Genomic DNA, 16,522 nt, shown 5'->3' with positions numbered 1-16,522 from the left:
AGTAGCTGGGACTACAGGCACGCACCACCATGCCCAGCTCATTTTTTGTAGTTTTAGTAGAGACGGGGTTTCACCATGTTGACCAGGATGGTCTCGATCTCTTGACCTCGTGATCCACCCGCCTCGGCCTCCCAAAGTGCTGGGATTACAGGCTTGAGCCACCGTGCCCGGCCAGAACCTCATTTATCTAACTGCCAAATCCAAGAGTTGATAGCAATGATGCACTGAGTAATAAAATAACAGCAGTTCTCCTACAGGTGACAGTATGTATAGGGTTCTCTCCAGGGCAAAGGCATTGCGGTCACCTTGCATGGATACCATGCCTTGGATGGTATCCTTGCATACCACCCTAAATGAATGCTTTACCTTTCTAAGGATATGAATTTCTCTACCTTTCACATTGTACATACACTTAAGAAAAACAAGGCTGGAAGGACAGGGACTGACACTGGAGGCACCAAAAAGACTCTCCTTTTGTAGTTTCTGGGTTTTTTGTTGTTGTTATTGTTAAAGAGACAGGGTTTCCCGATATTGCCTAGGCTGGAGTGCAGTGGCTATTCACAGGTGTGATCCCACTACTGGATAGCACAGCAGTTTTGATCTTCTCCGTTTCCAACCCAGGCCAGTTCATCCCCTCTTAAGCCACCTGATGGCCCTGCCTTCCCAAGAGGTCACTGTATTCATGCTGAACTTAGTGCAGACAGTGGACTGATCAATAGATCAGCATAGTGCACCGCAGCCCAGAACTCCTGGGCTCAAGCAGTCCTCCCACCTCAGCCACTGAGTAGCCGGAACTACAGGTGTACACCACTGAGTCTGGCTACTTTGTGCTTTTTGTGTGTGTGTCATCTAGATTTATTTTCAAAACAAATTATTACTTTTATAATTAAAAGTGGTTATCTTTGGGTTTGGAGATTATAGTTTAAATTTTTAAAATACTTTTCTGTATTTTCCAGCAAACATGCATCACTGTTACAAGGTAATTTGTAAGTAGGGTGCACATTATTTCCAGTAGAGTACTTGAAATAAAATTTAAAGGATGCCCATAATTTCATTTTGTTCATAGAAAATTATCTGAGAATGAGATACAGGATCTTTATAAACAAAGGAAAATTATTAAAAAACTGTTAGTTTTAATACAAACATCACAATCACTTGAAAGGTGGGGGAATGACGTAGTTTTTGTATTCCTAGAAGCTGCCACTGGTTAGAGGTATCCAGAAACTTATTCCTAATGTAAACTATACCAAGGCAAACTCTGATCGCTGAGATCTTGTGTTTTGGCTGAACCACCCCTTAGCAAGATTGGTCAGCTGTGATAGCAAATGAGCGCTGAGGATATGAATTGGGTCCACAGATGAGTCAAGTATCTCCCCCTGAAATGCAGGCCACCATTTCACAAAGGCATTAAATTTGATCTAGGAAAGGTCAGGTGAAACTGTGAATGCATAATCAGGAAAACATCTTCATCACTAAAAAACAGCTCCATTCCTTCCTCAATATGATGTAGAAATCAAAAAGCACTAACAGGGTCAAGCCTGGCTTGCTAATCCTTACCTGTCCGGGAGGGGCGCTCTCTGCACCCAACACCTGCCTGTAGAACACAGGATCGCAGCTCCGCAGCGTGTTCTGGCGGCTGGCCAGTGGGCTGGCTGCACCAGGTTTCTTCAGCAGCGGGTCGCTGCGGCGAGAGTCCGTGGTGAGATACACCTGATGGTAAAGTTGTGGCGACATCAGTCCTCCTCGCACGGCGTCCGCGTGCAAGGAGGGCCCTGGTGTTCGGTACAGTGAGCTCACCGGGGCTCGGTATAGGTCTCTAGACTGCTTCCACTTGTAAACTTTGAATATGATTACTCCGAACGCTGTGACCACGAACCCCACAGAAACCAGGATTAGAGAAAGAAGTAGATAAAAGGTGAGATTTTTGTTCTGCTCCCGGGGGGCGGAGCCAGAGGGGAACTCGGCTCGGGCCTCAGGAGAGTCCTCGGTTACTGACACAGTGAGGGTAGCAGTGGTGGACAGCGAAGGCTCCCCATTGTCTTTAATCAAGACCGTGAGAGTCTGCCTGGGTGAATCTGTGTCCTGGACTGGACGGGCAGTGCTGATTTGACCAGTGTGGAGCCCTATGGCAAAAAGGCTCTGGTTAGGGGCTCCCAAGAGACTGTAGGAGAGCCAGGCGTTGTGTCCTGCATCCGCGTCCCAGCCTACCACCCGTGACACTAGGTGGCCTGCTGCGGTACCTCGAGGCAGCATCTCCACCGAGCTCCCACCTGGCCGAGGATATAGGACCTGGGGGGCATTGTCATTGCGATCAGTGACAAATATGTTCACGCTGATGTTGGTGGCCAGGACCGGGGTGCCCCCATCGCTGATATGAGCTGTTAATTCAAATTCCCGTCGATCCTCGTAGTCTAGGGGCACTAAGGATGATACTATGCCATTGTCACGATTTATTGTGAAATAGCGACCCACTAGCCCGGTTTCAGCTCCTTGCTCCAAGAGAAAGAAAGAAAGCCGAGCATTCTGCGGGGCGTCGGGGTCCCAGACACTAAGGTTTAGTATTGGAGCCCCTGGGAGGTTGTTTTCTTCAATGTAAACGTCGTAGGAAGATTGAGAAGATTGTGGAGGGTTGTCATTGATGTCGGACACTTGAACACGCACTATTGTAAGGGCTGAGAGGGAAGGAGTTCCCGCATCTCGGGCGGTGATGCTGAGATTGTATTCTGGCACAGTCTCCCGATCCAGGTCTGCACTGGTTTTCAAAGTGAAGTAATTCTTGAGGGAAGAAGTAAGGCTGAAAGGTAAACCTGGTGGAACTTCGCAGGTCACCAGCCCGTTCTCGCCGGCATCAAGGTCAGTCACACTGAGCAAAGCGATGACAGTTCCCAGAGGGGCATCCTCGGGTACTGGGCTATACACGGAGGTGACTGTGATCTCCGGGGCATTGTCATTCACATCCACAACTTCCACCAACACTTTGCAATGTGCTCCTTCGGGATTGGCGCCCTTGTCTTTGGCCTGGATGTAAATCTCATGGAGTTTGGTGTCCTCGAAGTCCAGTCGACCCTTGATTGTCAGCACTCCGGTTACAAGGTCTAAGGCGAATAGTTCCCGCACGCCGGCGCGGTTGTGGCTGCCGAAGGAGTAAATAATTTCACCGTTGGGGCCTTCATCCAGATCCGTTGCAAGGACTTGCACCACGCGCGTGCCCGGGGGTGCATCCTCCAGGACGCGCGCCCGGTACAAGGACTGGTTGAAGACAGGCGCATTGTCATTCGCGTCCAGCACCGTGATGTGGATAGGCAGGCTGGCAGAGAGAGCCGGGGTTCCACCGTCCAACGCGGTCAGTACTAACTGGAGACTAGGCTCTCGTTCTCGGTCCAGGGCGCGCTCCAGCACCAGCTCCGCGTACTTGGTGCTGTCCTCCCGCGTCTGCACGCGAAGCGCAAAGTATTCGTTTCGGCTCAGCTCATAGGTTTGTAAAGAGTTGCTTCCCACATCGGGATCGTGCGCGCTCTCGAGCGGAAAGCGCGTCCCAGGCGCCATGGCCTCGCTAATCTCCAATTTCATTTCCCGGGTAGGGAAAGCAGGATTGTTGTCGTTGATGTCCTGGATCACCACTTCCACGCTGAACAGCTCCAGCGGGTTCTCCACTACCAACTCCAGAGTTACAGTGCAAGAGGGCAGTGTCCCACACAGCTCCTCTCGATCCAGACGGTCGTTTACGAACATCTCTCCGGTCTCCCGGTTCACCTCAAAGAATTTTCGGCTAGCTCCAGACACCACCCGGAGCCTGCGGGCTGACAGGCTACCGAGATCCAAACCAAGGTTCGCGACCACATTGCCCACAGCGAAACCCTTCTCTCTTTCCTCCAGGATCTCATAGTGAATGACGGTGGAAGCCTTGCTCAAGGCACTAAGCAGAAGCAAAACTCCCACTACCCTCCCGGTGCTTACCAGTCCTCTTCTCCAGGCCTCTGGGACCATCTCACTCAAAAGCAGTTCCTCTCAGCGGGGTCCAGATCGTCCCTGCGATTTCGCTGAGAAACTTTCAGCGGGTTAGCGCTTGGGCGCTGGGCGCCGAGTCCGACATGGCTTTCTGGATGCCGTTGATTTGCTCGCCGGCTGTTCAGTCTCTGCCTCATCCCGGGGCGCAGAAAAGGGACGGGCCGGGGCCCGATCTCCAGCGTCTTCATTGGCCGACAGCGGCACACAGAGTCCCAGCCAATAACTGCACGAAGAATGAGCTAGCGCCGGGCTCTCTGAGCAGGACACGCGCTAGCGCCAGGAACTTCACTTTCCTTTGGCTTCTTTCCAGAGTTTCCAGTCAAAGCGCCTTGCCAGTATCTGTGCACAGGAAGCCTACCTTAGGGAAAGGCAGACGCGGGGCAATGAGGCTAGCCGTTCTGCAAGTCGCCAGTCCAAATCAAGACACATTAAACACTTGAATCGCTTTCTTTGATCACAGGAAGGGGGATCGAACGAAACCGAAAACGACACAACGTTGTCTGGGAAAACATCAACAAATCTGGTTTGTTGGAAGACCAACAATTAGCCGGACCATATTTGTAAGGAGGCATTTAGCATTTCCTTGGAGACATTAATAATTTCAGTTTTATCTCTTACCAAATGAAACTAGCATTCCCTGTCATTCCCTCACTCTCTGGAGCTACTATCAAATTAGCAGGAGTTACTATCTATTGGTTTAACTCTGTCTTACAGAATTTAAAAGTACGACTCAGATTTTATTTCTTTTAAAACTGGATGTCATTGTTAGCTCTCATTTTTTAGGAACCAGGGAGAAGTTAAAAATTTCCCTACCCTGTCTTTCACAAGAAGCATGATCTCAATCATAGAGCATAATCTGTTGTTTCCCTTTACTTGATCAATCCTTTTCCCAAGATCTTGGGTACTATAAGCCACAAGAAGTTGCACTGCTAATGAAGAAGAAGACAGAGAAGATTTTTAAAAGAAAAAAAGCCAGATCTATTTACCACCTAGGATTTTTATAAAATTATTGAAATAATGGCAGCAACGCGTCACAAATCTTTAGAGAAATACAAAGCCTTTAGCCACAGAATAAAGAGCCTTGAGTTTTCTGGATTTAGAACTGTAGTTACCAAACAAAACTGCAGTGATTAGGATAGTGAATAAGAGTCCAGTGTGATATAAGCCAGAGTTGAGATGTATATCCTTGAACAAGAAACTAGCCTCTAAAGGTTCCTGGATTCCTATTCTATTAAATGAAGAAGTCAGGTAAAGAGCTTGGCACAGAGTAAGCCTCAATTAATGATGCAAACCACCCCATTAGATGTAAAGTGTTAGAGCCTCATATTATCTCTGTATACTTGTTTTGGACATCACTTTGATTGCATAGAGTCCTTTTGAAGTATAACAGAACCTTGAACATGGGTGGAGAGGTAGGCACATAGGTTAGGGAGATAGATAAGAAGTAAGGATATATAGGATATTTCTCGAAGAGATGAAAAGCCATATGTGACCTATACACATCTTTAACACTTCAATTCATCTCTGAAAACTCCCAGGTTTAAATGCTCAAGTTTGGTAATTAGCCAGACCACCAAGAGGGCTGATAGGCATCAGAAGATAGAACACATTCAGCATTTAGAATATAGAGTACAGCCCAGTCACTTGCTACTCAAAGTGTGAGGACCAGTGGTCTAGGCATCGGCTGGGGAGCTTGTTAGAAATGCAGAAATGCTCTCCTTCAGACCTACTGAGCCAGGATTTACATTATAACAAAACACCAGGGTGATCTGAAAACACAGTAAAGTTTGACAAGCACTGATCTAGTGGGTTATTCAGAGATACACTGGTTTATCAATCTTTTTTTACGCCATTCAGCATCACTTAATTTACGATCTGTTTTTTGAAAATCAGCTTTTAAAAGTGTAAGCAGTTCTCTCAATAATAAGGCCTGTCATTTTCTTGATAATAAGATCTGTAGTTTTCTGAGGCTTTTGTTGTTGCTTGTTTTTTGGTTTTTGCTTCTGAGACAGGATTTCACTCTGTCGTCTAAGCTAGAGTACAGTGGAACAATCATAGCTCGCTGCAACCTCCAACTCCTCTGGCTCAAGGGATCCTCCTACCTCAGACTTCCGAGTAGCTAGGACTACAGGCATAAGCCACTGCACCCAGATCATAGTTTTCTTAAGACCTCTTCAAGAACCAACAGAATCCTTATGTATCCATTCTCCACAATAACGATGTTGATCTTCCTAGAATTTTAATTGGCTCACACAATTCTCCAGCTACTCCTTAGTAGCATCGTATTGCTCCTGAATTAAAATACCAAATCCTTTGCAAGGTGTCCAAGTTCTCCTGTCTTCTCTGTCTCTCTCACTATACTCCATTTCACTGCTTTGATTGTGGTCAGAACCCCAGCTCTTCCCTGCCTCAGGGCCTTCACACAGGCTGTTCTTTTGCCAGGAAAGCTGCTTTCTCCTCCCTCCCTTTGCTTTGCTAATTTCTACAAAACTTTCCTGTCCATTGAACTTGGCACAACTTTAAATTTTATAATCATTTTTGCTTAAGCAAAATGTCTGCTTCTCCCACGAAGCTCCAGGGGGACAGGGACCATGCTATTTTGGTGGCCACTTGTATCCCCACAGTCTAGCACAGGAGGCACTTAACGCTTATTAACATAGCAATCTTTAAGCTAATGGCATAGTGTAATAATCATAGCATACACTAAGGACTATATATGTATTCATTTGTGTGGACCCAATCTCCCTGGAAGTAAGCATTTTTGGAAGATACATTTACTCCTTCAAGTTACCAGTGGGCCTAATGAAACTATTTCCTAGCCCTAATGATCTGAAGAGATAATATAGTTTGCCAAAGAGCCAAGTAAAGTGTGGTAATACAACTCACAGTGGATAATAAACAAAGATGCCATAACTTGTTGTATCACTTATTTCTAGGGGAAGTGGAAGGACCAGTATACAGGAATTATATACTGATTCAACACAATTTCCCAGTCTTTATTTTTTTTTCTTCTCTGTTTTATAATTTCAAGAGAGCTTCTGATCAATGGGATGCAGCATTTATAATATAATTTTAAAATAGAAAATGGATATATTATATGATCGAAGTAAGGTCTTAGTGTCAAAAAGATTTAAATTCCAATATTGGATATTACACCTAGTAGCTATGTAACCAAGAAACTTTTATTTTTAGCTTCATGGGACTCATTGATATAACCACAGACATGTCAATCATTTAAAAAATCTTTTGCCGGGCGCAGTGGCTCAAGCCTGTAATCCCAGCACTTTGGGAGGCCGAGGCGGGTGGATCACGAGGTCAAGAGATCGAGACCATCCTGGTCAACATGGTGAAACCCCGTCTCTACTAAAAATACAAAAAATCAGCTGGGCATGGTGGTGCGTGCCTGTGATCCCAGCTACTCAGGAGGCTGAGGCAGGAGAATTGCCTGAACCCAGGAGGCGGAGGTTGCGGTGAGCTGAGATCGCGCCATTGCACTCCAGCCTGGGTAACATGAGTGAAACTCCATCTCAAAAAAAAAAAAAAAAAAAAAAAATCTTTTAACAGTTTTCTACATACAATATAGTGCCCCATACAATGCAGGAATTTTTAATAAATTTATACAGTAATGCAACCAATCCCACAATCCAGTTTTGGAATATGCTCATGACCCCCAAAATTTCCCTCATGCCTGTCTGTAGCCAATCTTCCTACCTTCAGCCTCAGGAAACCATAGTTTTGCTTTTTCCAGATATTTTATTAAAAAGGAATTGTAAAATAGGTAGTCTTTTATATGACATAGCATAATGTCAGACTCAGCTTTTAACCACACCCTCAGATGTGTTAGGTCTCTAACCTTCCTCACCTGGTAAGTGGCACTTCTATTCCAGCCAGAATTTCAGAAGTAATTTTTAATATTTTTTTCTGCATCCCCGCATCCAGTAAATTATGAATCCATATCAATGCTTACTACTCCCAAAATATATTTTGAAACTATCAATTACTAACCATATCTATTGCTACCCCTGAGTCAAAGCCACCTTAAATGCTGTCATAGTTTCCTTGGTGTTATTCTTACTCCCACTTTTGCATTCCCTAAATTCCATTTCACATGCAGAGACCTGAGTAATCTTTTGAAAATGAACATGAGATTATACACCTTCCTTGCTAAAAACATAACTAGAACTAGCTACGTAACTTTTAAAATGAGTGCAAAATAAAAATAGGGGGCTTGGAGGCGGGGCGTGGTGGGTCACACCTGTAATCCCAGCACTTTCGGAGACCAAGATGGGCAGATCACTTAAGATGAGGAGTTTGAGAGCAGCCTGGACAACATGACAAAACCCTGTCTCTACTAAAAATACAAAAAATTAGCCGGGCGTGTTGGTGGGCACCTGTAATCCTTGCTACTATGGGGGTCGAGGCAGGAGAATCACTTGAATCCAGGAGGCAGAGGTTGCAGTGAGCCAAGATCACACCACTGTACTCCAGCCTGGCCAACAGAGGGACACAGAAAAAAAAGAAAGAAAGAAAGAGAAAGGGAGAGAGAGTGAGTGAGTGAGGGAGGGAAGGAAGGAAGGAAGGAAGGAAGGAAGGAAGGAAGGAAGGAAGAAAGAAGGGGGCTTGGGCTTCTTATTAAAAATAATTGAGCAGGCATGATGGCTCATGCCTGTAGTCCCAGCACTTTGGGAAGCTGAGGCGGGAGAATCACTTGAGGCCAGGAATTTGAGAGCAGCCTCAGCAACACAGTGAGAGCCCCATCTCCACAAAAACAAAAACAAACAAAAAACTTATCTGAGCATGATGGCGTGTGTTTGTTGTCCTAACTACTCAGAAGGCTGAAGTGGGAGGATCACTTGAGCCCAGGAGTTCAAGGCTGTAGCGAGTCCACTGCACTCCAGCCTGGGTGACACAGCAAGACCCTGACTCAAAAAAAAAATTATTATTATTATTATTATTATTTTTTTTTTTTTTTGAGACGGAGTTTCGCTCTTGTTACCCAGGCTGGAGTGCAATGGCGCGATCTCGGCTCACTGCAACCTCTGCCTCCCGGGTTCAGGCAATTCTCCTGCCCCAGCCTCCTGAGTCGCTGGGATTACAGGCACGCGCCACCATGTCCAGCTAATTTTTCGTATTTTTAGTAGAGACGGGGTTTCACCATGTTGACCAGGATGGTCTCGATCTCTTGACCTCGTGATCCACCCGCCTCGGCCTCCCAAAGTGCTGGGATTACAGGCTTGAGCCACCGCGCCCGGCCAAAAAAAAAATTATTAAAAATTTCAAGATGGTAACAGCAGAGCCCTAACCAAAGGGTAGGGACCTTTGAAGCAAGGCATCCCATCTAAGCATGAAGCCCCGTATCACTGCACAGGTCACATGCCCATGAAGCTGACCTTGCTTTGCACAGAGGAAACTCTCAATAAATATTACCTAATATATATTTTAATATTAGCTAACTGTCTAATTACCAAATATTATTCCCAGAGGGTTAGTAATATCAGAAAATCCTATTCAAGATGCTATTAAATTATTGCACATAAGGAAAAAATATATAAAATCCTAAAATCATCTAGCAGTCTTTTCATTCAATCTAATTTGTTTATTTGAACAGCATCCTAAGGTCAAATTATGGGATCTTTTGAGGAAAAATGGAATAAAAACAGTTAGCCAATAAATCAAATAAACATGTTTCAATTTAGTCAAGTGGGACATTCAAGCATTTGGTGAAGAAGCTGAATGGTTTAGCCTTCATATTTATCTGAAGTTTACATGAATATTTTGCATACTTTGATTTGATAAGATGATCTGTGAATCTTTTTTTATTGTTTGCTTTTTTTTTGTTTATTTGTTTTTGAGACAGTCTGTTGCCCAGGCTGGAGTGTAGTGGCACGATCTCGCATCACTACAGCCTCTGCCTCCAGGGTTCAAGTAGTTCTTGTGCCTCAGCCTCCCAAGTAGCTGGGATTACAGTTATGCCACCATGTCCAGTTAATTTTTGTATTTTTGTATTTTGGTAGAGACGGGTTTTCACCATGCTGGCCAGGCTGGTCTCGAACTCCTGATCTCAGGTGATCTACCTGCCTCAGCCTCCAAAGTGCTGGGATTACAGGCGTAAGCCATCATCCTCACTCTGAATCTTAAGAATAAGTTTTATATGACCTCTATTCTATCTACAATATTTTTGCAATTACAAATAATGCTGTAACAAATAACCTCGTATATATGTATTTTTGTAATTTTTCAGTTGTATATTTATGATAAATTCCTAAAAATGTGATTACTGGGTCATAGGACAAATGCATATGTAGTTTTGTTAGAACAAGAAGAAATTATGCCATCAAAATATTTTGGAACTTATTTAGTTACTTATTTACTTCTGAGATAGAGTTTTGCTCTTGTTGCCCAGGCTGGAGTGCAATGGTGTGATCTTGGCTCACCGCAACCTTTGCCTCCCAGGTTTAAGGGATTCTCCTGCCTCAGCCTCAGAGTAGCTGGGATTACAGGCATGGCAGCACACCCAGCCAATTTTGTATTTTTAATAGAGACGGGGTTTCTCCATGTTGGTCAGGCTGGTCTTGAACTCATGACCTCTGGCGATCCACCGGCCTCAGCCTCCCAAAGTTCTGGGATTACAGGTGTGAGCCACTGCGCCTGGCTCTATTTTTTTACTTTTATTTATATTTATTTATTTATTTATGTTTTGGGGTCAGTCCTTTTAATTTTTTAATATTAAGAGTCCATATTAATATTAAGTGGTCTAAAAGCTTGGAGACCACTGAGACACAGTGCCAGTTGAACATATTTCCATTCCCAGGACTAGCCATAAATTACCCATGCTTGACATTTAAAGAAAAGTAGTGAATTAATTATCTTTCATTTTTAGAAAGAACACATTTTACTTTATACTTTTCCCTAAGATTTTAATTAAAGTATGGTGGTTCTCCCTTATCTGTGGGGCATGTTCCAAGACCCTCAGTAGATGTCTGAAACCTCAGATAGTGTCGAATCCTATATAGACTGTTTTTCCCCCACATACAAATATCTATGATAAAGCTTAATTTATGAATTAGGCACAGAGAGAGATTAACCACGATAACTAATAATAAAATAGAACAATTATAAAAACATGCTGTAATAAAAGTTATATATATGAAATGCTTTTTTCTCTCTCTCAAAATATCTTGTACTGCACTCTACCCATTTAATATTTTTAGACCACAGTTGACTGGGGTAACTGAAACCATGAGTAACTGAGTGTGGAAAGCAAAACTGTAGATAAGGATGGACTACTGTGATTGAAAGACGTAAACCACACAAAATGTTACAGAAATACCAAAGAATTACAGGCAGACAACAGATAATGAGAATTCTTTTAAAAAGAGATACACAACAGAGAAGAAAAGTAAACTGTTTTAATATATACTATTTGTACATTAATTATAAACCGTGGCAGTAAAAGCTTTCTGAACATTGGCAAGAAAAGCTGAAAAATTGTTGGTCTTCCTTACATTCTCTTGAAATTCTGCTAGGCACTCAAGATGAGGGGCACTATCTGACACTTCATAGTCCCTTGCTTCATTTAGATGCAGGGAAAACATAAATGGGCTCTCAGGATTCTTAGGGTCAATATTAGTGAATATAAACTGCAATTTCTCACCATAAATTTTTCGAATTTCTAGTCCAAGTCGATCTTTATACAAGTCTGCAGATTTCTGCAGCCTTTTCAACCTCTCTGCATTCGCTTTATTAGCAGTAGAAATAGTTTCCTTCGTCCTAGAATATTCTTCCTTAAGATCCTGGATATTTGTAGTCAGTACTTCCAATTCTTGCTTTTTGTCTTTTACTTCAGCAATCAATTTTAACAAGTTATTCTTTTTTTCTTGAGTGAGCTTATTTTGCCTGCTAATCTGATTTTGATATTCCAGAAACATCTCAACCATTCTATCTTCTTCCTTTAATTTCACAGACGGTTTTTCTGCAAATGCTTTGAGGGAGTCCTTGTAGGTATCTCTTAGTCCTGCCATCTGAAAGGATGTGTCAGTACTTTTGAATTTATTCCAAATTTCATTTAGGCTTTTATCGAATAGTGCCAGTTCGTCCTCTACCATCATGTAAGACAATGCTTTGCAGGCAGGCCTGAGTCCCCTCGACTTCCCCACAGCAGATCTGCGCCCACGGTAGCCAACAGCCAGGCTTCAGACTCAGCTCCCGCAGCCCCACCAACTTTCCAATTTCAAACCTAGTGCACTTCCCGCCACCCCTTTATTTATTTATTTTTGAGACGGAGTCTCACTCTGTCACCAAGCGGGAATGCAGTGGCTACATCTTGGCTCACTGCAACCTCTGCCTCCTGGGTTCAAGCGATTCTCCTGCTTCAGCCTTCCTAGTATTATTACAGGTGGGTGCCACTATGCCCAGCTAATTTTTGTATTTTTAGTAGAGAAGAGGTTTCACCATGTTGGCCCAGGATGGTCTCGATCTCTTGACCTCATGATCTGCCTGCCTCAGCCTCCCAGTGTGCTGGGATTACAGGCGTGAGCCACCGTGCCTGTTTTGTTTTATTTTTTGAGACAGGGTCTTTCTCTGTTGTCCAGGTTGGAGTGCAGTGGGGTGATCATGGCTCACTGAAGCCTCAACTTCAAAAGGCTCAAGCAATCCTCCTGCCTCAGCCTCCCAAGTAGCTAGGACTACAGACATGTGCCACCATTTCTGGCGAATTTTTTAATTTTTGTAGAGAAAAGGTCTTGCTTTGTTGCCCAGAATTGTCTCAAACTCCCAGGCTCAGGTAATCCTCCCATCTTGGCCTCCCAAAGTGCTGGGATTACAGGAGTGAGTCACTGCGCCCAGCAAAAACAATAATTTTGGAGGTCAAAAGCTTAAGGGGGAAAAAAAAAGTTTACCCCATCTCTCATTTTAGTGCTATTCTCTTCTAGTCTTAGATCACATTAGTACCTTCTTACTGTTTATTATATCACAAAGGTTAAACATGTCGGGAAACTACCTGTAAAAAATTTACTAAATTTGTCCACATGAAAAACTTCCATAAGACCTACATTCTCCTCAGAAATAATGTGTTTCAATTTTGCCCCCATATTTTGCTATTACATTGCTATCTAACTTATTAGTTCTCACCAAATGGGTAGCCTTGTATGGCTATTTATTTATTTATTTATTTATGAGATGGAGTTTCCCTCTTCTTGCCCAGCCTGGAGTGCAATGGCATCATCTCGGCTCACCACAAACTTTGCCTCCCAGGTTTAAGTAATTCTCCTATCTCAGCCTCCCAAGTAGCTGGGATTACAGGCGCCTGCCACCATACCCAGCAATTTTTTTGTTTTTAGTAGTGATAGGGTTTCACCATGTTGGCCAGGCTGGTCTCAAACTTCTAACCTCAGGTGATCCATCTGACTCAGCCTCCCAAAGTGCTAGGATTACAAGCATGAGCTATTGTGCCTGGCCTATTTTTTTCTAAATGAAGTAATTCACTTCAACATATAACAGAGGAAGAAAGAATTCTGATCATTAAAATTTTCTGGCAGCCAGGTGTGGTGGCTCACGGATGTAATCCCAGCACTTCGGGAGGCTGAGGTGGGCTGATTGCTTGAGCTCAGGAGTTTGAAACCAGCCTGGGCAACATGGTGAAACCTCATCTCTACAAAAAATATAAAAATCAGCCTGGCATCGTGGCATGTGCCTACAGTCCTAGCTATTCGAGAGGCTAAGGTGGGGGCACTTGAGCCTGTGAGGCAGAGGTTGCAGTGAGCTGAGATTGTGCCACTCCAGCCTGGGCAACAAAGCCAGACCCTGTCTGAAAAAAAATAAAAATCTTCTGGCACTATAGAAGTTTCATACATGATAAAGATTCTATCTCAAATCACTGAGACAAAGATGTAGTTCTTAATAAATGGCATTGGAACAACTGGATAGTCATTTGGGAAAAAAGATACAATTAGATCCGTATCTCAGCACATACAAAAATAAACTCCAATTAGATCAGGGATCTAAATGTGGAAACCAAAGACCATACAAGTACTAGCACTGGAAGAAAACAGTGATGAATGTTTCTATAACCTAGGTGTGAGGAAAGGTTTCTAACTATTACTCAAAACCTAAATGCAATATAAGAAAACATTGATTCGGCCTGGTGCTGTGGCTCATGCCTGTAATCCCAGCATTTTGGGAGGCCAAGGTGGGTGGATCACTTGAGGTCAGGAGTTTGAGGCCAGCCTGGCCAACATGGTGAAACATTGTCTCTAATAAAATACAAAAATTAGCCAGGCATGGTGGCATGCACCTGTAATCTCAGCTACTCAAGAAGTTGAGACATGAGAATCACTTGAACCTGGGAAACAGAGGTTGCAGTGAGCTGAGATGGCGCCATTGCCCTCCAGCCTGGGTGACAGAGTAAGACTCGGTCTCAAAAAAAAAAAAAAAAAAAAAAAAACAAAAAAAAAAAAAAAAAAAAAAAAAATTGATTTATTTCATTACACAAAAACAAAGGCGAAAAAATTGCATTGCAAAAAAATACCAAAAGGCAAATGACAAGCTGTGAGAAAATATTTGCAGTCTATTTCTTGGATGAAGGGCTAACATCCCTAATACAAGGAGTTTTCAAAAAGTTCACAGAAAATGCATATTATGAAAAAAATCCATGGATTTCAAAATATTTCTTGCACCAAAATAAACCCATACTAACTTCTTATAACATATCTGAATAAGATCTAGTTTGGGGCACTAGGAAGAATAAGATATCAGTTTGAAAAGAGTCCCTATAAGAGTAACATGAATTCTGCCAAAATGGAAACAAGAAGAGACATCACATTTATGATGAAGCTTGAGTGGAAGAATGGTGAAATCATTGGTGTTTTGTGAAAAGTTTATGACACAATGCCCCAAAGAAATCAGCAGCTTACAAATAACTAATTTGTTTGTTTTTTTTTTTTTTTTGAGACGGAGTTTTGCTGTTGTTGCCCAGGCTGGAGTGCAATGGCGCGATCTCGGCTCACCGCAACCTCCGCCTCCTGGGTTCAAGCAATTCTCCGGCCTCAGCCTCCCGAGTAGCTGGGACTACAGGCATGCACCATCATGCCCAGCTAATTTTTGTATTTTTAGTAGAGACGGGGTTTCACCTTGTTGACCAGGATGGTCTCGATCTCTTGACCTCGTAATCCACCCGCCTCAGCCTCCCAAAGAGCTGGGATTACAGGCTTGAGCCACCGCGCCCGGCAACTAACTTGTTTTAAGAAGGGATGAAACAATGTTGAAGATGAAGCCCACAACAAAAGACCATCTACATCAATTTGGGAGAAAAAAAAAAAGAATTTATCTTGCTCTAATGAAAGAAGACCTACAATTAACAGCAGAAACAATAGACAACACCATAGATGTCTCAGTTCAGGTACACAGTTCTGACTGAAAATTTAAGGTTGAGGAAATTTTCCATTAGATGGGTGCCAAAACCATTACATCTAGATTAGCTGCAAAAAAATTAGCCAGGCATGGTGGCATATGCCTGTAGTCCCAGCTACTTGGGTGCCTGAGGTGGGAAGATTGCTTAAGCCCACGAGGCCAAGGCTGCAGTGAGCCATGATGGTGCTCTGTTACTCCAGCCTGGCAACAGAGCAAGACTGTGTCTCAAAAAAATAAAAATAAAATAGATCAGCTGCAGTAAGACTAGAGCTTTCAATTGGAATTTTAAACAAGTGTGATCAAGATCCTGAAGGATTTCTTCAAAAGAATTGTAGCAGAAGATGAAACATGGCTTTACCAGTATGATCCTGAAGACAAAGCACAAGAGGCAGAAGTGGTTCAGTCAACGCAAAAGCAGACTGGTCAAGAGCAAATGTCATGGCAATGGTTTTTTTGGAAGCTCGAGGCATCTTGTTTGTTGACTTTCTGGAGGGCCAAGGAGTGATAAGATCTGTTTTTATGAGGGTGTTTTGAGAAAGTTACCAAAGCTTTAGCAGAAAAATGCCTGGGAAAGCTTCCCCAGATTCCTCCTTAACTATGACAATGCTCCTGCTCATTCTTCTCATCAAGCAAGGGCAATTTTTGTGAGAGTTTTGTTGGGAAATCATTAGGCAACCAATACATTCCTGATTTAGCTTTTTCTGACTTGTTTTTGTTTCCTAATCTTAAAAGTCTAAAGGGCACCCATTTTTTCTTCAGTAACCAATATAAAAAAGACTGCAATAACATGGTTAACTTCCCAGGACCCTCAGTTCTTTAGGGATGAACTGAATGGCTGGTATCATTGCTTACAAAAGTGTCTTGAACTTGATGCACTCATGTTGAAAATTAAAGTTTATATTTTTATTTTTATCTTTTAATTCGATTTTTTCATAAGCATTTAGAATCCCTTCAGAGATTCCCTAAGCTTTTTTACAAATTTAGGCTGAAACACTTAAAAAAAAACCTACTAGAAAAGTGAAAATAAGACATGAAGAGACAATTCAATAAAATATATAGGGTCATTTGTGGTGGTTCATGGCTGTAATCCTAGCACTTTGGGAGGCCG

General features: G+C 43.0%; 2 protein-coding genes across 25 annotated transcripts in view; both read right to left on the bottom strand.

Annotated features, from left to right (window-relative positions):
• Nucleotides 1–16,522, bottom strand: part of LOC108307063 (protocadherin gamma-C4) — a 190,619-nt gene that overhangs the window by 35,506 nt on the left and 138,591 nt on the right. The window contains exon 1 of one of the 24 annotated variants that reach the window (XM_017532233.2): nt 3,958–4,224. The exons of 22 other annotated variants lie outside the window; for them this stretch is intronic. In XM_017532233.2, the coding sequence (XP_017387722.1) occupies nt 3,958–3,987 (30 nt within the window). In that variant the 5' untranslated portion in view covers nt 3,988–4,224. Of the gene's footprint in view, nt 1–1,557; nt 4,225–16,522 lie in introns of those variants that run through there. One more of the 24 variants, XM_017532213.2, reaches the window with a different exon arrangement.
• Nucleotides 11,394–12,249, bottom strand: LOC108307069 (kinetochore protein Spc25-like). Its single transcript, XM_037739887.1, has one exon. It carries the CDS (start codon nt 12,114–12,116, stop codon nt 11,439–11,441), a length of 678 nt encoding a protein of 225 aa, XP_037595815.1. The 5' UTR covers nt 12,117–12,249; the 3' UTR covers nt 11,394–11,438.

Source organism: Cebus imitator, unplaced genomic scaffold, assembly GCF_001604975.1.
Source record: "Cebus imitator isolate Cc_AM_T3 unplaced genomic scaffold, Cebus_imitator-1.0 Scaffold76, whole genome shotgun sequence".
NCBI lineage: Eukaryota > Metazoa > Chordata > Mammalia > Primates > Cebidae > Cebus > Cebus imitator.
This window is presented reverse-complemented; position numbering and strand designations above follow the sequence as displayed.